We start from the raw sequence: 25,559 nt of genomic DNA, 5'->3' as shown, positions 1-25,559 counted from the left end.
TTTCACCATAAAGGAATGCTACATGGTTTTGGAGATAGATTTGAACCTTACAAAACTCACACATATATTAAAACATCACATGGTGTGCTGTCAATGTGCGCAAGTTTTATACATCATTTACAAATTATAGAAAAAGATCATATAGCATATCAGATTGTTATAATTGTAATGAAGAGAACGGTTGCAGTTAAAAAGGAGAGCAGATGTGGTGCTGGTTTTATGGGGGTCCTGGCAAGACAGGTAAACAAGATGGCATTTGAATGCAGAGACCTCAGGTATGTGCAGGGAGCCACAAGGTTAACTCCAGAAGCAGGTGTCTGGCAGCAGGGGTGAGCAGTGCAAAGGCCCTGAGACTGGTGCTTGCTGCATACGTCAGTATTCACCGGGGAGCCACTGGCAGACAGAATGAGCAAGAGGTAGATGGAGGAGAGGTTGTGTCTGAGATTGCTGAGGAAGGTGGCCTCCATGAAATTCTTGAGATATTAAGACTGTCAGGATTGAGAGGGTCACTTGCCACATATTGTCCCTGGTACTTTTGTTTTAACCTGCTTTATCACGGTGTAGTTATATTGTATACATATCTAATCTGTGCCATCTGATGAGTTCAGACATGTGAACCCTGGTGGTCCCATCACCACAATGAATGTCAGAGACACATCCACCCCTCCCAGAGCATGCCCGCATCCCTTTGTTTTCTGTTTTATCTGTTTGATCTGCGGTCAGAAGACTGAAAATGAGATCTGTCCTCAAAGCAAAACTTCAAGTGCAGAATGTCACTCACTAGCCCTAGGCACTGGGTTGCACAGCAGAGGCCTGGAAACTGAGCACCCTACATAATGGCCACTTGACATCCGTTAACCTGTTGCCGTGCTTTCCTCTCCTGCCCAGCCTGGACACCACCACTCAGCTCCCAGCCTCTGAGTTCAGCCTTAGATGTCTCATGTACAAGCAGTGATGCAGAACTTTGATCTCAGAGTGATCCCAGGTGTCCAGGCAGATTTCTCCTTCTTTCTCTGTTAGCTTTTGGGCACAATAGGACCAGACACAGAAACTACCAGAAAAGATTACCTAACATTACAGAGTATAGCTTAAACTTATTTCCCACCAACTTTATTATTTTAGATAATTTCGTAGATAATGGAGTTGCTGGGTAAAGGGACACACGAGTCTGCTAGTTTTAAATTTTATTGATTTATTTATTTCAAGGTCCTGGGTCTAACCCTGGGACTCATGTATATTAGCCAAGTCCTTTTGCACTAAGCCACCCATCCCCCAGTGAATCTGCTAGTCTGTAATGTGTATTTCAGGGTGGATACTCAGGAAATTGGAATGTTTAAGTCTTACAACTCTACATGAAGTGCCCCTTTCCTTAAACCCTTGCCCATAATAAACACATGTTTTATTTTGACCTTTATTTTGTGATCATGATTATGATTATGAATCATGATTATTTTCATAGCTCTGTTTATGAGTTCTGACCATGCACGTGGCCAGGCATGTGGGCTAGATGCATCTTGGGTATCATCTACTTATTTCTTATGGGGACCCCATGATGCTTATTATAGAGAACTCCCTTGTACAGAAAGGGAACATCCATACATATAATGAAACTACTGTATCTAAAATGTATTCATGAGAAAAATGAAGGCAATCTGTGGTTGAGTGCAAAAAATATCTGTGTCACCAGAGGGCAGAAGACAATGGTTACTTGTAAACATAGAACCAACCCCCAAAGCAGAAAGGCTGTAAGAAGAGAAAATAGGTCTGAAAGAGGATGGCAAAAGGTATCCACAGGACACTAATTAAAAAAAAAAACATAAAGTGTAAATGGATCCAAGAGGGATGAGTGGAGGGCAGGGTGGGGTGGGAGCAGCACTGGGGACAGAATTGGACCAGGTTGTGTTCCATGCTTTTGTGATAATGTCAGGGTGTATCCTGGTGTTATATAAAACTAAAGAGAACAAATTCAAAAATCTGCAAAAGAAAAAGGTATAAAAGAAAATTGATTACTACTAACCATGCAGAGGAACTTCCCAAACTAGAAATGCAATTAGACTTTTGGGTCTTTTTGATTTGACCACAAAATTTTCCCCAAATATATCTATGCACATATAGAAACACTAAATGGTAAGCAACAAACTTAGAAGGAAAAAAAAACTCCTCCATTTTATTTTATTTTATTTTATTTTTGTGGAAAAAAAAGTGAAATCACAAGATAAAACACTCAGATCTGGGTTGGGGTCGTGGCTAGAGCACTCACCTAGCATGTGTGAGGCACTGGGTTCCATTCTTAGCACCACATATAAATAAATAAAAATAAAAGTCCATCAACTAATATATATATTTATGTATATATATATGTAAATATATACGTATATAAACTCAGATCTGATAAAAACAATGAACTTTCACAAGCAATTTGGAATTTCAAAGAGTAAGAAAATGGCTAACAAACAAAAGCATTGCAGCATAAAGCAATTTAGTTTTCCCTTTGACCTAGCAAATAAAACATTAGTTGGTCATGTGAGTACCCAGCCCTGAGTGAAGATATCGTGAGAAGCCTGTCTCACAAGCTGTTGCTGCAAGGTGATGTTGGTAAGCGATCCATTAGTCTAATCCTGTAATGAATAAAGAAACAGCCTCAAACACACTTCACATTAAAAATAAGAGAAAAAAGACCTCCCCACATGTCCCTCCACACCTAATACTCAATTTTCTAACTCCCTAGTTGCAAAACTCTTTGGATGTGCTCCAATTTTATGTGAGGTTGCTTATACCACTTCTTCATTCAGTCTCATCCAATTAGCCTCCCATCATAGAATTGTCAGCAATGATCTCTGCCTGCATTGCACAGTCTACAAAACACACTGCTCTCTTTTTAACATAGGAAACACATTGCAAATTAGACAAGAAAACAAGCACAGTAACTCTCTGCTCTAGGCTGGGCTGGCTTGGTTCTCAGGTGACCTCAGGTAAATTTTGTAGACTTTTCTTCTTGCAGATTCTTGCCTGCAGAACCTGCTGGGGTCTTAGGACTCACCTGGATGGGGCCTCTGGGAAGAAGGTCTCCTTGTGGAAGTCTGGATTCTGGTCTGGATGGTTAAAGATGGAGAATGAAGCTCTGTCCCCAGACAAGACAGGAGGAAGGAGTGAGGCGCTGGTTTACTCTCTGTGGGATATTGCCAGAGCATCTATTTATAGCTCCCTGTCCTGTTCATCAGGTACACTGTTTTCTTGTTACTCCATCCCCTGAGCACGTGACTTCCCTGTGGACTTTGGTCTGAGCAGAAAGGAAAATTGTCCTGCTCATTCCATGTTCTCAAGAGACCAGGTTAGAAATCAGGTGAATTCAGTCTTTTTAACTTTCTCCATGAAGCCTCCTGCCCTCTGGAAATCCAATCTCCTCAGCACTTCTGCTGTTGCTTAGTTACAATGTCCTCCAAAGTCTGAGGTTTCCGACTCATTGGACTCCAAAGCCCTGGCTTGCAGAGGGGACACAGCTCCTGATATCTTCAGAAATTTTCTCTCCCCTCTTCTTCAAGGAAGAGAACCCTGTTCGTTTGGTATAAAACCATGAGAAATCGCTACCACTCTTGGCTTCATGATGCTTTTTGCAAAACAGTTAGGTGGTTCATGCTCAGAACACAGATAAGCATGGTCATTAATATTTATGAAACATTTAATAAGAGATATAGGTGATATTTTTGTGTACTGTGTATTCAAGTTAGAATCTTGCAATCCTTGCAATTAAATCCTTGCAACTTAATTTTTACGTTTGTCTGTCATATTAGGGACTTGTCTTACAGTTGCACAAGTAGGGCAGAGAGAAACGAAGAGATCCTCCCAATGTTATGAACTGATTAAGAGTGAATATCAGCCACGGTGTTCCCAGTTCTCCTCCTCCAGGGCTGTGCTCCTCCTCCAGGGTGATGCTGCCCCCTCGAGACACTGCTGGTGTCTGGAGGAATTTGGGTTCCTAACTCCCTGAGCCCAACTTGGTGCTGTAGCTGGTGGGCTGAAGTCAGGGATGCGGCCCAGCATTCTGCAGAGTACCCTGACATGTGGTGTCTAGCACCAAGGTCAACAGTGGGGAGTTTGAGAAAGACTTTTCCAGACCAGAACTTCCCCAATATCACTTGGGGATCTTGTTTGAATGCAGATTATGGTTTGGGCGGTCAGGGTGGTAGAAATTGAGCATGCGTAACCAATCTCCAGTTACTATTGACCATTCTTTTTTTACCGACAAAATTGTGTTCCTTTACAGCATAAACAATAATATTTTGATGTGTACATTTATGTATATATATTTGAAATACTAAATATAGCTCATTAATGTACATATCACTTCACATAGTTATCATTTTTGTGGCGAGAACACTCAATATCCACTCTTGGTTCTTTTCAAGATTTCAATATATTGTTAACTGTGGTTACCATGGTATGCAGTAGTAGATCTCTTATTTTGTTCCTCCTAACTAAATATTGTATCCTTTGACCAACATTTCCCCAATCTCCCCTCCCCAAACCTACCCACCCCCTCCTTACTGCTATTCTAATCATTGCTTCTATAAAATTTTAGATTCTGCCATGTATGGTGGTACTTACCTGTAATCCCAGGGACTTGGGAGGCTGAGGAAGGAGGATCACAAGTTTGGGGCCAGCCCCAGCAATTTAGTGAGGCCCTAAACCTAAACCATGTCTCAAAACGAAAAATAAAAATGTCTGGAGATGTGGCTCAGTGATAAAAGTACCTCTGGGTTCAATCCCAGTACACCCCGACCAAAAAATTAGATTCTGCATTTTGAGTGAGGTCAGGTGGCATTTGTCTTTCTGCATCTGCCTAATTTCATGTAATAAAATGACCTGTTAGTTCCATATGTTTTGTTGCACATGACAGAATTTCATCCATTTTTATGGCTGAATCATATTTCATAGTTTATATGTGCCAAATTTCCTTTCTTCATTCATCTGTTGATGGACGCTTAGGTGGAATACAGATTTTAGCTATTTCGAATAATGCTTAAAAGAATATAGATATGGAAGTATCTCTTTGAAATACTGATTTCATTAATTTTGGATGAGTATCCACTGGTGGGATTTGCCAGATCACATGGTAGTTCCATTACTGAGCACCGAGGCTGTTATCCAGTGTCAGAGTCAAGTGCAAGAATTCCAAGGCCTTCTCCACCATGAACACCTCCACCCACCTCCGTTCTGATCTTAGGTGGTCAGATGTGAACTCAGTAGCTCAGCTTCTGCCTAGAAACGTTGACGCTTGCCTCTTGTATATGTCCTCCATATCAGGAAATCAAACTTACAGACCTTGGCTCCTTATATACAAACTCGGTAGATTCCCCCTTCTCCCTGGAGTTACTGTGTGAGTTAAGTTGTAGGTTAGAGCCCACAGGAAATGACCTGCCCAGAGCAGATGCTCCACAGATAGCAGCCATTGTGAGCATCACCTTGCTCCTCATTGGCTCAGGTCACTGTGACATCACAAGGGTTTCCTGGCACAGGAAGTGAGTGCAGCATTGACCTGCTCCCGGGAGACAGAGCGTGGTGGAGGAGGGGACATGGTCCCAGGACCCAGGTGGGCAGTTCTGAACCTGAGTCCACTACCCTATGCTGTGTTGGACTCATGGGTGCCATCTCTGACCCACTCATGAGGGATCCAAGCAGGCACAGTAAGGGTTTTCAGCCTCTTCTAAGTTGCTTTACTATGTTCTGTTGTTGGGAAGATCTGCAAAGCTGTTGTTTTGGGTTGCATCAAGTGATTCCTCTGATCCTTCTCTTCCTCCTTCTTGCAAGTCTGGAGCATGTGATTCACAAATATTGATGTCATTAGAAATGTCTTGTCTTTTCTGTTTCTGCCCCATTTAGCATTTGTTTTATGTCTCACAATTGCGTATAGCTCCTCTTTTCTGTAGGAAGAATGTGTCCCCCTGACACCACTTTGAGCCATGACAGAGTCCCACCTGATATGAGTGCATGTCCCTTGAGGGCCTCTGGATTCGGATGAGTGGATGATTAAACTTGGGTGTCAACTCGATTGGCTTGCAGGGATGCCTGGAGGGTTGGTAAATTCCTTATGGGTGTGTCTGGAAGGCCCATTCCAGGGAAGAGTGCTGTGGGGGTCTGCACACTGAGTGAGGAAGACCCACCCTGAACATTAGCCACACCAGGTAAGTGCCTGGGCCCTGAATGGGACCAGAAAGTGTAGGAAGGGGAGACTGCTTCTTCCTTTGGGAGCAGGGCTCATTCTCTCCTGCTGCTGCTGTCAAACATCAGACTTCCATTTCTTCAGCAGTTGGCATTAGGGACTGGCATCAGCCGCCTCTGGAGCTCTTGGGCTTTGAGCCTAGAACTGAGGGCTGGTCTCTTGGTCAATCTGGTTCTGAGGGTTTCAGCTTCTAGGTCTGAGTAATCTGCTTTGTATCTCTTGTCTCCAGCTTGCAGAAGCCACAGTAGAAATACTCATCCTCTGTGACTGTGTGAGTCAATCCTATATCTCCATCTCCATCTTTATCTGTCAATCGTTTATCTATCTGTCTGTCTTCTGTTGGTTTGGATTCTCTGGAGAACCTGATTGACACATGTGACATGGGTTAATTTATAGAATGTGGGGAGACAAGCCCTGCAGAGGCGTCGTGAGAGTCTATCACTTCCATCTTCCTCTCTGTTAGGAAGGGGAGCGCCTCTTGCCTGGGGGTGTTCCTCAGCTGGCTTCCCCAAATGGTGATGTACACTGAGCAGAGCACAGCTGGGTCAGAGTCAGTAGCCTGCAGCCCACATGTAATGTTGGGGGGACTCCTCTCTTTATATGAAGATGTTGGGATCTGAGATGTTGTTATCAAAGCCAAGCTGAGCCTCTCGCCCTTTTTATGGTGTTAAATCATTGAACTAACAGGTAGGTGGACGAAGCAGTATACATACTCGTTTGTGTCTTCTTCCCCAGATGAGTTGTCCATGGGAATTACGACCAGGCTGGGTGGTAAGGAGGCAGATACGGGGGTAGGATAATGGGCACCAAAGCACAGTTCAATGGAATGTGTTTTAGTTTCCTGCAGCACAGTGGGGTGACTGTGGTTTTCAATAACCTATTATATATTCTATAAATAACTAGAAGAGTGGAGCTTGAAGTCTCCAAACACGAAGTAATGATAAAGGAATGAAAATTTTGGTCACCCTGATTTGATCAGTGCATATCATATATACATATTAAAAAATCAAACTGTGTCCCATAAATATGCACAAGTTTAAAGTATTAATCAAAAAAATGGTTAAGAAGGTAGAAATGGTAAGTAGTCTGATTAGATTATTGCACTCTCTCTATATACATTTGGTGATTGTTACACACTGTGCCCCTTGAATCAGTACAGTTAAAACGATGACCTGCTTGAGAGTGTCCCCTTTCCCTTTTCCTATCCTTCAATAACCTCTCAAGGGAAAGAGTGGGTCCTCTCATGGAGGAAACAGACAGCATGCCTCACCTGCACTCCAGTTTTGTTGGGGGTCTTAGAGAAGTTTCCAGAGAGTCCTGCCCAGGTGTACCTCTTGACTTTTGATGGACAGCAGGCTGGCATCAGACTTTCAAGTCCCCACTGCCATGACAACTCTAGGTCACCTTGGCCCCTGCTGACAATTCTAATTGGATACTTAACCATAAATTCTTACAGAGTTATGGTTAGGAGGAATTATCCTTATCTCCCTGTGTTCTGGGATCTGGTTTGTGAAAAGGGTCACAAATGTCTCCCCCTTCAGGGTAACTTGGGTTCCTCTTGTTGACATTATTTCAGGCCTGAATTTCTCCTGCAAATAACAGGTAGTTGGCTGAGGAATATGACATATCCTGTTCACTTAGGCCAAGCAGGGCTGCAGGTAAATTGCTTCTTGGAGAAGAAAAATGTGGGGGATCTGCACAGGGGGCCCACTTTAAAGAATTATTCCCTTCGCCTCCTGTTCCCACCATCCTCATCTGTCTGTCTCTATCAGGATGAAACCAGATTCCTGTTTCTGTTGATAGAGGGGTTTTGCAGGCTATGGGCTTTACCAATTTCCTTCTGGGTTCATGTCTCACAAATTTGAAAAATAAAATCCACAGACAAAAATGGAAGGCAAGAATAAACAGAGTAGGATTTATTTCAGTGAGAAGAGAAGAGATAGAACTCCCACAATGCAGGAGGGGAACTGAGAGCAGGAAAACCCTTTTGGTGTGCCAGACTAGGGCTTCTATGTTTTTGATATGAGCATTGACCAAAATCTATGTTGAACAGGCATCGAAGAAGTACCAAAGCCGTTGGCCACGTCCTTCAGCCTTTGAGCTTTAATCCTCCTGTAACTCCCATCAGGATCAGTGCCACCTTCCATTTTGCCCCCAACCTGGGACAAAGGAGTTGGAAAGTTTCTACTTGCAAGTCTCATGGTCTTTACATTTGAAAAAGGCCTCATGGGGCCATTGATGATTCTAAAGATTACTCCTGGTGTGGTCTTTACAAGACCTTAATTTGGGCCCTGTACCCTAATTGCCTGACCATTGACCATTCTTTTATTTTAAATTATTTTTATATTTTTACGGACTGCTTTTCGATTCATTGTACACAAATGGGGAACATCTTTTCATTTCTATGGTTGTGCATGATGTAGATTCACACCATTTGCATAATGGATAATGATGTCTGTCTCATTCCACCATTTTTCACACCCCCACCCTCTCATTTCCCTCTATGTAATCTAAAGTTCTTATTCAATAGTTGTTACCAAAACGGCATGGTATTGGCACCAAAACAGACATGAAGAGCAATGGTATTGAAGAGAAGAAATAGACAAACCCCATAGAGTCATCTGATACTCCACAAAGGTGCCACAAACATATATATTGGAAACAGCGCCCCCCCATAGTTTGAATGGGTGCATCGTAGCTGTACATGGTGGTGGAATTTGTTGTTACAGATGCATGCATGCACACAGTTTAACAACAGAATTTAGCCAATATCATTCTCCTTTATTTCCCCTTTCCCTTCCCTCCTCCCGCCCCTTGGTCCTTTCCCTCTGCTCTACTGTTCTCCCTCCAGTTTTCATGAGAACCCCCACCCTGTCCTTTCATTTCCTTTTTCCTCTCTAGCTTCCACATATGAGAGAAAATATGTGACCCTTGACTTTCTTGAATTTGGCTTATTTTGCTTAACAAAATGGTCCCATCCATTTTCCTCCAAGTGACCTAATGTCATCTGAGAAGACAGGCTTTTTAACAAATGGTGCTGGAAAAATAGATGTCCATATGTAGAAGAATGAAACTTCACCTCTCTCACCCCGCAAAAATTTAACTTGAGGTAGAGAGAAGACCTAAGAATTGGACCACAAACTTTGCAACTGCTAGAGGAAAACACAGATTCAACACTCCAGCATGTTGGCACAGGCACTGACTTCCTCCACAAAGTCCCTGAAGCACAAGAAATAAAACCAAGAATCGGTAAGTGGGAAAGCATCAAATTTCAAATCATTTGCACAGCAAAGGAAACAGATTTTGAAGAGAGAGTCTACAGAATGGGAGGAGATCTTTGCCACCTGCTACTCAGACAGGGGATTAATATCCACAATATATAAAGGACTCAAAAAACTTAACATCAAAACTCCCATAAAACCAAATTAATAAATGGGCAAAAGAACTAAATAGATGTTTCTCAAAAAAAAAAGAAAGAAAGATAAATACCCAACAAATATTAAAAAAAAATGTTCAACATCCCCACCAATCAGGGAAATGTAAATCAAAACTATAATGAGGTTTCATCTCACTCCAATCATAATGATAAATATAAATAATATAAAAATATTTAAAAATATAAAGAATATAAAAAATAGTAAATGCTGGCAGGGTTGTGGGAAAAATGATACACTTATATGTTGTTGGAGGGATTGCAAATGAGTTTACCCACTCTGGAAAGAAGTATGGAGATTCCTCAGAAAACTGGGATCCACCACGTGATCCAGCTGTCCCACTCCTTAGTATAAGTCTCAAAGATCTGAAACCACTATAGCACAATGACAAGGCCACATCAATGTTCACAGCAGCACAATTCACCATAGCCAAGCTATGGAGCCAGCCTGGATGCCTATCAAAGGATGAATGGATAATGAAAATGTGGCATTTCACACAGTGGAGATTTACTCAGCCATAAAGAAGAATGAAATAATGGCACTAGCTTGTAAATGGATGAACTGGAGAACAGCATGCTAAGTGAAATAAGTGAGATGCTTCTGGAAGTTTTTCTCTCACATGAAGAAACTCAAGCAACATAAGGGAAAACAAGGAGGAAGGGAATCCCTCCAAAATGGAAGGGAGATCAGTGGAGGAGAGGAACAGGTTTGGGGTGGGGAGAGAGACAGGAAAAGGGAGGAATGGTGGGAAAAATTGAACAAATTATGCTATGTACATATGTGAATATACCACTGTCAATTTCATTTCTGCATATCTATAAAATACTAATTATAAATAACCCATAAACAAATAAAAGACCAGTAGTAGAGAAGGGGAACAGGTGAGGGAGGAGGGCAGGGAAAGATGAAGCCCTGGTGACTGGCACAGAGTGAATTATATTCCATGCTCATATGACTCTGCCAAAGTGAACCCCAATATCATGCATAACTATAATGCACTAATAATGGCAGAACACATTGTTTTATATGACAAAAATTGGGCTTTATCAAAATTGTGCAAGTTTTCTCCTCAAACGACTCAAGGCATAGAATGGAAAAGGAAGCCATTGACTGGGAAATGGCACAAATCTGATAAGGAATTTACCTCCTCCTAGAAATTGAAAAGAAGAAAAATGCCAAATGCGCAAAAGACTTGAAGACCACCTTCAAAAAATATTTGGAAATGGTGACTAAACACATTAAGCAAGCATCTGCATTGGAGTCCACCAAGAAGGGCCCTGTCCATTACTCTTGGTCACATTTTGCCCAGACTCAGGGTCAGTGTCACCATAAGGTCAAAGGCTACACAGAAGTGTTGTCAGGACCCTCCTCATGATCCTGTCCCTCAGGGTGAAGATAAAGGAGGTCACCATGGGAGTGACCAGGGAGTACAGGATTGGGCAAACACCCCTGTCCAGGAGGTGTGTGTGCAGGTGGAGCTGAACTGACTCCCAGGGAGAAAACTGAGAGGTGAGAACTTCAGGTGTATTTCCCTCCTGCTGTTGCAATCTGCAGGACAGAAGCCACACTTTTAGAATAAGAGGAAAGGGATCCCAGCAAGAGGAAAAAAGTCCTTGACACCTGTCACCATGTGTAGCAAGATGTTACTGTTGAAGGAATCATAACAGGAAAGCTGAACACCTGAGCAGTACACAGAAGTAGCGCAGGATTTGGAAATCCTGTGTGTGCAGTCTGTGCAGGAAGAAAGCTGTAACCCAGTCAGACTCTCAGGAAGGGCTCACTGCACGCTGATGAGCAGGTCAGGCATAGAGTCTGGGGATCATGAGGACAGTGCAGTGCAGGGAGTGGCAGATGGCTACCAAGTGACAGATGGCTACCAGTGCAGTGCAGGGAATGGCAGATGGCTACTGACCATGACAGTAGGAACTCACTTGTCCAGGACCTCAAAACTGAAATCACACACTCGGGTGATATAGGACACCTAGGTAATGAACTTTCTGTGCCTCTGGATGTTCACCAGTATCTTTGGGAACATGATGGAAGTGAAATAGATGTAAGTAAGATTGAAACAGGAAGAAAGGGAAAATCTGAAAAAGAAAATCTGAATGGTCTGCTAAGGAGTGAGGAGAATGGGTCAGTAATAAGATGCCTCCCCTCTGAGAAAAGCCCAGGTCCCAACAGTGTCACTTCTGAATTCTCACAAATATTTGAGGTGCGAATACAAGCCTTTTCAAACTTTTCCAAAAATAAATCAAAGACCCAACTCCAGTCTATAAGGTCAACATTAACCTCACATCAAAACCAGACAAGGACCCAGAAAACTACTGGGCAATATCCCTGATGAAGATAGATTCAAAAGTCCTCAATAAAAATACCAGCAAACCAAACCCACCAGTATGTCAAATAGAGTCTATAGCACAATCAAGGGAAATGTATCACAGGAATGCAAGGATGGTTCAACACATCAAATCAATAAATGTGGAGCCTCCTGTCAACAGAAGGAAGGGCAAAAACTATCCAGTCAGTTTGATAGATTCAGAAGGGACATAAAATTCAACATCCCTTTATAGTAAAATGCAACAAATTAGGTAAGAAGAAAGATTCCTCAACAATGAAGACTACAATGACAAACCTGCAGGTAACATCATACTGAAAGGGGGAAGGATGGAAGCTTTACCTCTAACATCTGGATTAAGAAAAGGGGCCCACTCATTCCTATTCACCATAATACTGGAAGTTGAGGCAAAAGCAAGTAGACCAGAGAAATAATAAGGGAATCCAAACTGGAAAAGGAGAAATCAAATTCCCCTTTACACATGACATGATATGTCAAAGATTATTTTTAAGTTGGCCTATTTTATACACATTTGTAGGTACTGTGATAATACAAAATGTGTATACCATGATCAATGATCAAATCAGGGTGATTAGCATCCCATCTCCTTAAACATTTCTCATTTTTTGTGTGTGGAGCCCAGATGTTTATTGATCATCTATTATTTTCCAGGCACCTGGTCCTTGTCCTTGTGGCCTTTCCATTCTGTTAATGGACTGAATATTTGTCTCATCTAAAGTTCACTTGTTGAGATGCCAATTTCCTTGGACCCAGTGGGCAGATCACTTAACCCTTCAAAGTCCCCTACTTGTGAATGTGCAATGAGGATCCTAATAGTGAAGATCACAAAAAAGAACTTTTTTGGAAAGGAAAATTAAATATTTTACTATTTGCAGACAATATGATCATATACATAGAAAACTCTAAAGATTTCTTCAACCGTTAGAAATGATGAATTCTGCAAAGTCACAGAATACAAAATCAATATACAAAAAACAGTGGCATTTCTATACAACTAACCAAAAGAGAAAGTAACAAAACAATCCCACTTACATTTGCAACAAAAACCAAGTAAATGAAATACTTATAAATTCACCAAATTAATTATGCAATGAAAATTAGTAAACATTGGCAAAGGAAATTAAAGAATTTGCAGACAAATGGAAAGACATTTGGTATTTATCAATTGGAATGATTAATATTATTAGGGATGCCCAGAGTAGCCAAAGTGATCTCTACACTTAATATAATCCCTATATTCTTTTCTTTTCCTTTTTTATTTTATTTATTTAAATAATTAATTCATTCTTAAAGGCTTTCTTTTGGTGTTAGGAATTGAGCCCAGAAGCACTTTACCATTAAGCTAAATCCCATTTTATTTTATTTTAAAATTTTGAGACAGAGTTTAAGTTGCTGAGGATATTATAAAATTCTTTAGGCTGCCCTTCAACTTACAATTCTCCTTCCTCATCCTGGCTGGTCTCTGGGATTATATGTGTGTTGCTGGCATCCCTCTTAAAATTCAAATAACATTCTTTTAAATGTTCTTAAGTGTTCTTTTAAGTGTTTATTTGTTCTTTTTAGTTATACATAACTGTAGAATGTATTTTGATGTATTATACACATATGCAATATAAATTCCCATTCTTGTGATTGTACATGATGTGGAGTTACACTGATTATATATTAATATTGAACATAGGAAAGTTATGTCCAATTCAAGAATGGACTTTACTTTAAAAATTGATCATAATTCTTATGAATTGCTAATCACAGGGCAGCATGCATAAAAATATAACTTTATGTCTGAATTATCAAATGTTCTATAAATACATGGTTACATGACAGCTCTTAACTTGGTCATAAACATGGTATTTTCAATTGTTTTAGAGTATTTTGAATCCAAGTAATGTATTAGTCTCAGCTTTCTATCAAGGGATCACACAGTTCATGCCCTCATTGAAGAGAGAAATAGTAAATTTTCTGGAGATATCAAGTGCTGTGTCACAAACACAAGCCAGGCTTTGGGGGCTCATGGGACAAGACAGTCTTGTCCCTTCAGACTTTGGAGAAAACTTTAGGTGTGGTCTTGGATAAGGCGTTAGGAGGTTAGATCTCTGGAAGGCAGAATATTTCACGAGAAAGAAAAATAAAGACTCTTCCCCTGACATTTACCCTGGTATATATTGGGAAGAGAGAGTCTGTAAGAAAAATTGCTTTTGGTGTAGAGCAACATCCTACAGAGAAATGATGTGCTTGGTGTTGGAAATGTGCCTAATGAGCAGAAGCCCTGAGCTGTATAACATCTCTCCTGCCCTTGTTCTCCAGCCTGTGCAGCCTTGGACTGGCTGGAGGTTTACTCTGGACTCCTACATCGGGTTTGGGTGCTGATGCTTGAGCCCTTCCTGCTGTCTTGCCTGGAACAGTTTCAGTCCTCATCATCAACCATTCAGGGGGGAATTTGGACTTTCATGTGTAGACCTCCCATCCAGAAACCCATCCAGGTGAGTCTGAGAGCCCAGCAGGGGCTGCAGGAAGGCGTTGGAGAGGCTGGAAGCCAAGAATGTGTACCTAAGTTCATCGAGAGCCCACCCAGCCCCACCCAGAGCTGAGAGGTCGCTGTGGTAGTTGATGAAGTATTTGATTAACTCATTGGAATCTATGTTTACCATGGTGGAAGGAGGAGTGAGCAGTGAGCTCAGCAGTGCCAGGTCCTTGTTGACAATGACATGGTGGCAAAGGCAGCCCCGTCAGAAGAGGGTGAGGGAGGCTCCCTCTGGTTTCAGTGTAAGTGGAGCATGTGTCCCAGGACCTCGGCAATTAATTAGGTGGAAAAGAGGGGGATGCATTGCCGTGGAGGGATGGAGAGTGAAGGGAGGGCACTTCTTATATCTGAGATGGAGCAGCATTTGATCGACTTGTTATTTTCAAATACCCATTTTCTATCGTTATCAGCATTTCAATGGAATTTTTCAGATTAATATTTCTCTTTTGACTTTTGGAGGGATGTGTTTGGCCATAAAAAGTTTTTAAAATTTCATTTAGTGAAACATGTCTATCTTAACACTTCTGAATTTTTTTGCCTTCAGATAATTTTGTCTACCCATGAACTTATATAACACTTTCTTGATGTCCTTCTAACATATATTGTTTACTTTCATATTGAAGTCTTTAATTCCTCTTAATTTTAGTAAGATGTGTAAACTAGGGTACTGCCTTATTTCTTCCAAGTAGATAGGCAATTATGCCAGTTTTTATTTAACTATCGAGGATTTCCAACAACATAGAAATATGATTTTGTCATATTTTCTGCATCAAGGGTGAGGCAGAATTCCCTATTCATTCAACAGATGGTAACTTAGCACCTGCTGTGTGCCACAGCATTTGAGGAACATTCTCATTATAATCTTTTACATCTAAATCCTTGCCCATTTAATTATGAAATTTATTGGTGTTACATATCTTCATTCACTTAGTGTCTGATGCTCCTTTCAATTTTTAAATAAAGTTGTTCTGTAACCCCTCAGTTTAACCTGGTTCTGTCCCCTGCTGTCCTTGGTTTATTTCATGACTTCTGCTTTTCTGTGTCTTTGTTCTATACCATGAACACATGCTCGCATCCTGCTGTGAACACAGACATGTGACCAAATCTGGTGCAGTCTGCTCATGTGGGTATTGAACCACAATATGGACACAGTATGAGGGAAGAACTGTGTGCCTGATGTAATGCCCTTGGGGCTAAGTCTTAAGCAGGATGTTTTTCAATGGAAAAGGATAGAAATTTTACGTGTGTAAGATTTTATAGAATATGGTCTTAAAAGGTCATTGAAAATTAGATGAAGACCACAACCAGAGCTAGATGTGCTCCTTGGTTTTGTCCTAGGAATTCAAAACTGAAAGACTGTGAATAAAACAAAAAATACACCACACAAGAAAGTCAAGAAAGGGACCGGTTTCATCTGCTATTGTGCACATAAAACCCAACTGGAAATTTTCTTGGTGGGTCTGGCTTATTTCACAGAATGACAAATCTAGTTGGTTTTCGCTGTGGAATCTAAAAATATTGATCTAGGAGTAGAGAGTAGAAGAGTAGTTTCCAACATGGGGGGGTAAGGGGCCCAAGGAGGGGGCAGAGTTGATCAATGGATACCAAGTTACAGTTAGATATGTGGAGGAAATGTTGGTATTCCATCGCCAGAAGGGTGGCTCAGAGTATTTCCAAGTTCCTATAAGGGAGGGTTTTCAGTAATCTTAGCACAATGAAATTATCAATACTTGAGCTATTTATGGATATGGACACCCTGATTCATTCATTATACAATGTATACAGGTATTGAAACCCCACATTCTATATGTCAAATATGTACTATTACTGTGTCCATAAAAAATGAATTAAACATAAAACTCCAGTAAGTCAAAACAGTATTGAATGGCACAGGAACGCTTCATATCAATATGTACAATTTCTGTTGTGCTTTATGTATTTTCTTTTATTTTTTTTTTCTTCTCTTTGCCCTTGGTTTTTAAAATATTTTTGCTTATCCTGTGGTGTAGGTGTCATGGTACCAAAAAGATGATAACACTTGCCTTTTGAGACATCTGTTGATCATTTGCTTTCTTATTGGTTTCTAGTCCTCAAGAAGACATGACTGGACTTGAAATGTTGTCAGAAACTGTTCATTTTTTTCATTCCCATCAGCTCTGGGGGACCACCTGAGGTTCCATGCCTTCTTCCTGCCTAGGGCAACTTAACATCTAAGTTTATTGAGCAGGTTTATATATTCCTTCCCTTCTCTTTCTCTCCTCCTCTTTCTTTCATTTGCAGTGCTGAGGATTGAACCCAGGGACCCTTGCAGGCCAGGCAAGTACTCTGGCACTGAGCCACAACCCCAGCCCCTGTTGTTTTATATCTCTTTAAGCACAGGGTGCAGAATGGCCATAGTGAAAGGAAGCTCCAAGTTTTCATGTGTACCAAATATTCACAAACTGGAATTTCTGGGTACCACTTGTCTATCTATTTGAAGAAAGATAATTTGGTCTCAAAAGCTTGTCTGGTGTCCATTGCTTTCTAATAGAGTGTCTGGTTGTGGGAATGGTATTAACATGGCCCCAGGAGACTCCGGCACAGGGCTTACCTTTAAGTGGTGTGTGTGTTTGTGTGTCTGTGTCTTTAGAGGCTGGAGGAGGACAAACAGAAAGGGGACCTGGGCTCAACATAGTCTAAACGGTTACTCAAAGTGCAGAGCCCAGGTCATAAGGTGATGGAGGAAATGACAAAGGTGGCTTTCCACTCTCAAGTCGCTTGGTGGACAACTTAAAATGCAAATGCTGTGATATATGCACAGCACCGGGACCACTTGGTTCTTCTGATACCCACTCACGTCCCTCTCCCTCCTGCTAATCCTGCATGTCACATGGGACCCTGTTGACTTTGAACATCTGAAACAAGTACCTTACTCAGGGCCTTTGCCCTGGCTGTTCACTGCTGCACACTTCTGCAGATATTTTCTGGCTCCCTCCTTCTCTGCCTGGGCGTCTCTGGGCAAGTGTCACCTATCTGCTTGTCTTAGCCAAGCACGCAAGACAAAGTAGCTCCCTCTCTACTTTCTCCCTCATAGATGCTTTATTCCCTTCCAACTTATGGCACATCACATGATTAGTTTCCTACCTCCTTATATTTGCTCGTACTATTTCTCCCTCATTAGACTTAGGAACCTTGGACTTTTAAAATTGTTGTTTGTTTTTTTCAGTTTTACTCTGCCATGACTTGACAGTGCCTGGAACACGGTCACCATTAGATTGTGTTCCTCAAATGCATGAAAAAAATTTCAAACTTTTGAATAGATAAACTTCTGGGGAAAAGCTAAAATTGATACTGGAATTCTAAATCATAGGTGACAAGGGAATCCCCCGAGGGGAACAGATTCAAACACAAAACACAGAAATTTGTGTCCTGACTGTGGAACATGAATGATAGCCTTTATGTCATGGTATTGTTACATTATCACATCATGTCTCTTTTCTCTCTCTCTCTCTCTCTTTTTAGTTACATCAACTCTATGGGTCCAGAAAATGAGACACAAATTTCAGAATTCCTTCTGCTGGGACTTTCAGAGGACCCAGAACTGCAGCCCCTCATCTTTGGGCTTTTCCTCTCCATGTACCTGGTCACTGTTCTCGGGAACCTGCTCATCATCCTGGCTACCATCTCAGACTCCCACCTGCACACGCCCATGTACTTCTTCCTCTCCAACCTGTCCTTTGTGGACATCTGCTTCACCTCCAACACCATCCCAAAGATGCTGATGAACATCCAGACACAGAGCAAGGCCATTACCTATGCAGGCTGCATCACCCAGATGCAGTTTTCCATACTCTTTGCAGGGCTGGACATTTTTCTTCTGACTGTGATGGCCTATGACCGCTTTGTGGCCATCTGCCATCCTCTGCACTACATGGTCATCATGAACTCCCAGCGATGTGGGTTGTTGGTTCTGGTGTCCTGGATCATGAGTGCTCTTTATTCCCTGTTACAAGTTTTAATGGTGTTGCAGCTCTCCTTCTGCACTGATGTGGAAATCCCCCACTTTTTCTGTGAGCTTAATCACCTGGTCCACCTTGCCTGCTCTGACACCTTTGTCAATGAGGTGGTGATGTATGTTGCTGCGGTCTTGCTGGCTGGTGGTCCCCTCACTGGCCTTCTTTACTCGTACTCCAAGATTGTTTCCTCCATCCGTGCAATCTCTTCAGCTCAGGGCAGGTATAAAGCCTTCTCCACCTGTGCTTCTCACCTCTCTGTGGTCTCCTTATTTTATTGTACGAGCCTAGGTGTGTATCTCAGTTCTGCTGTGACCCAGAACTCACGCTCTACTGCAACAGCCTCAGTGATGTACAGCGTGGTCACCCCCATGCTGAACCCCTTCATCTACAGTCTGAGGAATAAGAACCTCAAGAGTGCTCTGAGGAGACTCTGTGAGAGAGAATATATGAAATCATCAGTTGTGCTGAGACTGAAGATGTGCCCATAATTACAGGGCTCAGAGCCTCAGAGCCAGAACCTGAGTCCTCATCAGCAGGTGGAAGCAGAACTTGCTCCTTGTGTTCTATTCCTAAGTTTCAGTTTCTCCATACAATTCAGTTCCATGTTTCTTTACTGCAGTCTCCACTCTCTGACATCTGGTCCTCTCCACTGTGATATTTTCTAACTTTCCCCAGTAATTGCCATCTTTGTATCAGAAATACTTAGATATTCCTAATTAACCTAAAGGATGTATTTTTAAGAATAATTTCATCTTAAATGACACAAATCACACCAAATGATTTTCCTTATGTTTGAATAAAAATGAAAATAAGCTTTGATCCTATGGAAAAAATCCCACACTTGACAACCCGGGTTGTGTTACCCAGCTGGCCATGTGTGGCGTGCTCAGTGTGGGGAGCTGCCTCTGTTCACCACAGTGTCCACAGTGCCTGCTGCACTCAGGGGAACCAGGCCCCCGGACATTGGCTCAGCATTTCCCCAGTAGCTGATTTATACTCTAGATAGCATTACTACATGAGGGCAAGGTAGAATAGCAAACAGATGGGTGGTCCTTGGGGGTTGGGCAAGGGGAGGGAGGTGGTGGATGTGGCTGTAGAAGGGCAATGTGGTATCCTTGATGGAAGTGTTTTATTTATTTTTGTGCTTGACTAGCCATTTCAGTTGCCATGTTATTGTGTGTCTGTCTGCACAGTGTGCATTATTTGCATGCAGCTTCTGTTACCCACCCTCCACCCACTCTTCCAAACTTTCAACAATAGCTACTCTGGTTTTGAGGACCCTGTTTATTTCTTACTTCAGCACACCCGGGGAAACATGCAGCACTTGTCTCCCTCTGTTGGACTTCTGTCACCTGCTCACTGTGCACCAAGCCCATGCATGTTGCTACCATGAAGGGATTTTATTCTTTTTAAATTGGTAACAGGCATTGAACCCAGGGATGCTTAACCACTGAGCCACACCCCAGCCCTATGTTGTATTTTATTTAGAGACATGGTCTCTGAGTTGCTTAGGGCCGGGTTTGAACTCACGATCCTCCTGTCTCAGCAGCAGTGCTGAGCTGCTGGGATGACAGGCGTACGCCACAGTGCCTGTCAGGATTTCACTCTTTTTGTGGCGGAACAATACCACCTGTGTATATTTGCCACATTTTCTTTTTCATGAAGGAAAGGTGATACACTTAGGCTGATTCTGGGCCTTTGTTATTCTGCATATTTGAGACTTACATCATGTTCTGGGATGTATATAGGTAGTATGTGGTTGCTGCGATTAGGCTGATTTCCAAAACACACTACAAATCACATATTTCCACCAGTTATTCATTTGCTTTTTATTACATTAACAATGTTTTTGACATGAACTTTAAATAAAAGTTTTATGTAAAAAAATTATCATTGCACCAATTTATGGGATATGGTATGATATTATATATGTGTGGGTGTGGTTTTTAAAAAAATTAGCTTAATTAGAAATTAGTCAATTTATGCTATGTACATGTATAAATATATCATGAAGATTCCACTTTTATGTATATCTATAATGCAGTAATGAAAAAAGCAATAAAGAGAAGGAAGACCAGCAGAGTAGAGGAAAGAGGACAAGGGAGGAGAAGAGGGAATGTGGAAGTACTGGGGATTGAGGTAGAACAAATTATATTCCATGAGTGTACAAATATGTCAAAGTGAACACCACGGTTATGTATGACTATAATGCACTGATCAGGCAGTTCACAAATGAAATTGCTATTCTATGAGCGATATCCACTTACATAGGGACAACCATCTTCCACAATCCCTTGGTTATATTTAAAGTAAGAAGTTATCTTTTGTTTAATAATACAACATATATTATGAGAGTTTATTTTTTGTTTTTACTTTTCAGACAACATTGTAATTTCTGGATCAAGAATTCATGACTGAGAATCTTTCTTTCTATTTAATTTTTTAAATTTGTTCTAATGAGTTTTACATGACAGTAGAATGCATTTAGGCAGCTTGATAAACCATACAGAAATGCAGTATAATTTCTTATTTGTCTGCAACTTAAAATTTTTATGTGACTCCTTTCCCTGGCCCCACCCTGAGTATCACTTTATTTCTATCAGTTAAACATACCACACAGAGCAATCCTTGAATGAGATGCCAGGACAAGGGAGGTGTGTGCAATGTTGGAATTGAAACCCAGATAAAAGTGAGTCCTCTGAGGGGCTGCTTGCAGTCTAGTCCAAGTTGATTCAAGTCTTGAAAAATTCTATGCAGTGAAGGACTCCTCCACAATCAAGTTGAAATTCAAATGCCATCACTGTGACATTCTTGAGAGGTGGTGCTTGAAGAGGGGTTAATGGATTCATGCCATTACCCTGGGAGCGAGTCCTGCATTCCTATTGGAAGTCCTTTCTGATGCGGAGGCCAAAGAGACTTATCGTTTCCAAGTTGTCTTTCCATACGGACTTCACTTGGGGATATGTATTTGCCAATCAGTTTCTTTGGGCAGAGATTGTGGTGCAGACTGTGGGCACCAAGCTGAGTAAGAAAACAGACCTCTGACCCGGAGAAGAAAAGCCGATGCTCAGTCTTGAAGCACACTGGTCTGTCAGAATGCACGTCAGCAGGAAGAGCCGTTGAGATGCTGATGCCCCTGTGCATAGCTGTGGTCCTCGGGTTTCTGCTGGTGGCAAAGTTACAAATGAGCTTGGTTGTCAAGTGTGGTTTTCTCATAGGATGAGTTCAACACATGACCTGTTGGGAGAAATCCTAAGTCTTGGCTAGCAGCAGTGAACATCTCAAGTGTGTAAAAGGAAAACCTTCGCACATTCATGCCCATCAGGAAAACCTGTGGAGAGGAGCCTTCAGCTCTGGCCACTTAGGAAAGTAAACAACTGCCCCCAAATTGACCTAGTGTTACCAAGGGAACCTGTATAGGGGCCTGGTGATCTGATCCCCCGTGGTACATTGTGATTGGGCAAAAAGTCTATAAAATGTATGGTTAGGCCTGCAATAAACGAGTTTGCAGGCTGCTCGCCACAAGCCTGCTTTCACCCAACTCCTAGAGTCTGGGGTCTTGACTCCGTGGACCTTACCTGAACCTGAGATAGCCTGGCACTCCTACAATGACCGTGTTTTTTGCTAACAACAACAAAAAAGTAACAATGTGATTTATGTCATTTGAGAACAATGTTCTTAAGAACTACTCACCCACAAATGAAATATATATCTCAGTGGTGCCATGAGATAAATGGGAATTTCCAATGTTTCTGATCCAAGATTGAAAGCACCTTTGAGGAAGTATGCAAAGGATAGAGGGGAACACTCTTCACATGACAGAGAGGGCATAAAACTGAGCAAGGAGAGTTACATAACAATTTTTTCCCCTTTGGTACTAGGGATTGTACCCAGGGGAATTCAACCAGTGAGCCACATCTCCAACCCTTTTTATATTTTACTTAGAGACAGGGTCTCACTAAGCTGCTCAGAGCCTTGAAAAGTTGCTGAGTTTGGCTTTGAACTTGGGATCCTCCTGCCTCAGCCTCTTGAAATGCTGGAATTACAGATGTGCACCACTGTGCCTGGCTTGTTACATAACTTTTAAGAGAAGTTGAAAAAGAAATATAACTCTGGTGATCAGATCACCATCTGATCAAAATAGTGTAATTTCCTCCTGTGAGACTTTGAAACAAGTGATCAACATCACTGTTAAGACTCAGGAGAATGAGGGCTTTCACGGTTTCCCTCCAAAGAGTCTTCTCAGAGCGCTCTTGATGTCCTTATTCCTCAGACTGTAGATGAAGGGGTTTAGCATGGGGGTGACCACAGTGTACATCACAGAGGCTGTTGAAATTGACTGTGAATTTTGGGTCACAATAGAACTAAAATACACTCCAAGGAGGGTGCAATAAAATAAGGAGACCACAGAGAGGTGAGATGCACAGGTGGAGAAGGCTTTGTACTTGCCCTGAGCTGATGAGATTGCACGGACAGAGGACACTATCTTGGAGTAGGAGTAAAGGACGCCAGCAAGGGGACAACCACCCAGTAGCATAGTTGCAAGATAAATCATCACCTCACTGAGAAATAAGTCAGAGCAGGCAAGGTGGACCACCTGATTAAGCTCACAGAAGAAGTGGGGGATTTCCAAGTCTGTGTAGAAGGATAGTCGCAACACCATTAAGCTGTGCAATAAGGAATTGAGGGCACTAGTGATCCAGGATGCCAGCACTAGCAATCCACAGAGCCTGTGGTTCATGATGGCCATGTAGTGCAGTGGGTGACAGATGGCCACATATCGGTCATAGGCCATCACAGCCAGAAGGAGGTTGTCCAACACTACAAATATTGCAAAGAAGTATATCTGTGTGATGCAGCCTGCATAGGAAATGACCTTGCTCTGTGTCTCGATGTTCACCAGCATCTTTGGGACGGTGGTGGAGGTGAAGCAGATGTCCACAAAGGACAGGTTGGAGAGGAAGAAGTACATGGGCGTGTGCAGGTGGGAGTCTGAGATTGTGGCCAGGATGATGAGCAGGTTCCCCAGCACAGTGACCAGGTACATGGAGAGGAAAAGCCCAAAGATGAGGGGTTGCTGTTCTGGGTCCTCTGAAAGTCCCAGGAGAAGAAATACTGAAATTTGTGTATTATTTTGTGGTTCCATGTGCTTTGATTGACAATAGGAAAGAGAAAAATAACATCATTATTTTTTCTATCTGGTTCGCTTTAAAGCATCCCCTGCCATTTCTAACCAGCAATTCCTGTCCCTCTGCATCCTGTCATCTCTGTATCACATGTTCTATAGTTTTAAGGAACTATTCCTTTATGAACTTGTGGGATGTAAGTTGGGTCCGACTGAGTTCCTGGCAACATCTAGGCAGTGAGTCTTTAAAATAAAAGTATGTACAATATATTCAAGCAGAAAAAATATATGTCTGTAGCAATAGAGTGAAAACCAGGAACTGGAGAGAATTTTGAGAGTTTTCACCATAAAGGAATGATACATGTTTGAGCAGATACATTTTAACTTTATACAAACAATCCATGCATTTAAACATCACACAGCATCCCGTAAGTACATCACCAGTTAAAATATTAAAAAGACTTGGTGAATTCTACCTTTGTATATCCATATAAAGTAACAATTTATAAAAAACAATCAATAGATGGAGGCAAGGCCAGTGGAGTAAAGCAGGGTAAAAGGGCAGAAGGTACTAGGAACTGAAATGGAACAAAGTATATTCCATGCATGTGTGATTATCTCAAAATGCACCCCACTGTTATGTGCAGCTATAAGGCACTGATAAAAATATTAAGAATAAAAAACCTTCATAAAAGATATGAGTTTTATAATCAGTTGTTAATAACTGTTATAAAGCAAACATGGGCAGGTAAGAGAAGAGTGGATGGATGGAGGTGCTATTTTTTATGGGCACAGGTAAGACAGGCTAACAAGATGACATTTGAGTGGATATCTCAAGGAAGAAATGAGAATCAGTGAGATTGACTGCAGAGTGTGTGTCCTGGCTGGAGGAGTGAGCAGTGCAAAGTCCCTGCAGGTGATGCTGTTTCAAAACCCAGCCACGGTGGCCACCAGAGCCAACAGGAGGAGACAGAGGAGGGACCTAGACTGAGAATGGGGAGGAAGGAGGTGGCCTCCCTGACACTGCTGAGAGGTTGTGATCCTCAAGGTGCAGAGGGTCCTCTGTCCACACGTTCCTTGTCTTCTGTTTTAACCAGCTTTACTGGAGGGTAGTCATATCTGAAGAACTGCATGTACATAATATGCACAATCTGGTGAGTTCAGACACATGTGGACCTGGTGCCCCTCACCCAATCAACGCTATAGACACATCCCTCACCTCCCAGAGTGGGCTTGGCTGTTTTGTTTGCATGTTGTTTTCTATGGGAAGAACAATGAGCATGAGCTCTGTCCTCATAGCAGAGCTTTAAGTGCACAGTGTCCTTTGTTACTGCCTGGCCCTGTGTTGCACAGCAGGTGTCTGGAAATGAATGATCCTATGTAACCCTGACTTCATATCCACCAAAAGCAGCCCACTTCCTTCCTGCTGTCCCTGACAGCACGCTGCTGCAGGTGTCCATGAGGTTGACACCTTTACATATCATGTACTGGAATCATGCAGTATTTTGATTTAAATAACATCCTGTGGATCCCTCCTAATATCTGTTATTTAGGATTCAGATACCTGCATTATAAAAGTCACAGTGTGACTGTGGCCAGATAACAACTGTACAAGGAAAGAAAATAGAGGCTTGGGTCCTTGATGAACACAGATGTAAAAATCCCCAACAAATACTAGCAAAATGAGCTCACCATGTTAAAGGACTGTTCCCAACATGGAATATATGAGCTCAGGGACCCTGGCTCTGAGGACCGCTCACTCCACATGAATGTCTTTAGAATTCTGCAACTTCCTGGCCCTCTGTCCTCCTTCACAAGATGCACTCCTGTGGACGTTCTGCCACAGATGCACTTGCTCCCTGCCACTCTTCCTTTGCCATCACAGTGTAAGATGCACACAGCAGA

At 42.0% G+C, this 25,559-nt stretch overlaps 2 protein-coding genes across 2 annotated transcripts in view; one reads left to right on the top strand and one right to left on the bottom strand.

Moving 5' to 3' along the window:
- Positions 1 to 19,017, top strand: part of LOC124968159 (olfactory receptor 7A17-like) — a 67,196-nt gene extending 48,179 nt beyond the window's left edge. Inside the window, exon 4 of the mRNA XM_047530476.1 lies at positions 18,036 to 19,017. Within this exon, the coding sequence (XP_047386432.1) occupies positions 18,036 to 19,017 (982 nt within the window). The remainder of the gene's footprint in view (positions 1 to 18,035) is intronic.
- Positions 19,018 to 22,745: 3,728 nt separating this feature from the next.
- LOC124968158 (olfactory receptor 7A17-like) lies at positions 22,746 to 23,675 on the bottom strand. Its single transcript, XM_047530475.1, has one exon. The coding sequence runs from the start codon at positions 23,673 to 23,675 to the stop codon at positions 22,746 to 22,748; it is 930 nt and encodes a 309-aa protein (XP_047386431.1).
- Between the last annotated feature and the right edge of the window lie 1,884 nt (positions 23,676 to 25,559).

Source organism: Sciurus carolinensis, chromosome 17, assembly GCF_902686445.1.
Source record: "Sciurus carolinensis chromosome 17, mSciCar1.2, whole genome shotgun sequence".
NCBI classification, from domain to species: domain Eukaryota; kingdom Metazoa; phylum Chordata; class Mammalia; order Rodentia; family Sciuridae; genus Sciurus; species Sciurus carolinensis.
Note: the sequence above shows the minus strand (reverse complement) of the source record. Positions and strands in the feature narration are given on the sequence as shown.

What these genes read in the sequence shown, in the direction of transcription:
- LOC124968158 (XM_047530475.1), bottom strand. Translation starts at nt 23,675, where the DNA reads ATGGAACCACAAAATAATACACAAATTTCAGTATTTCTTCTCCTGGGA.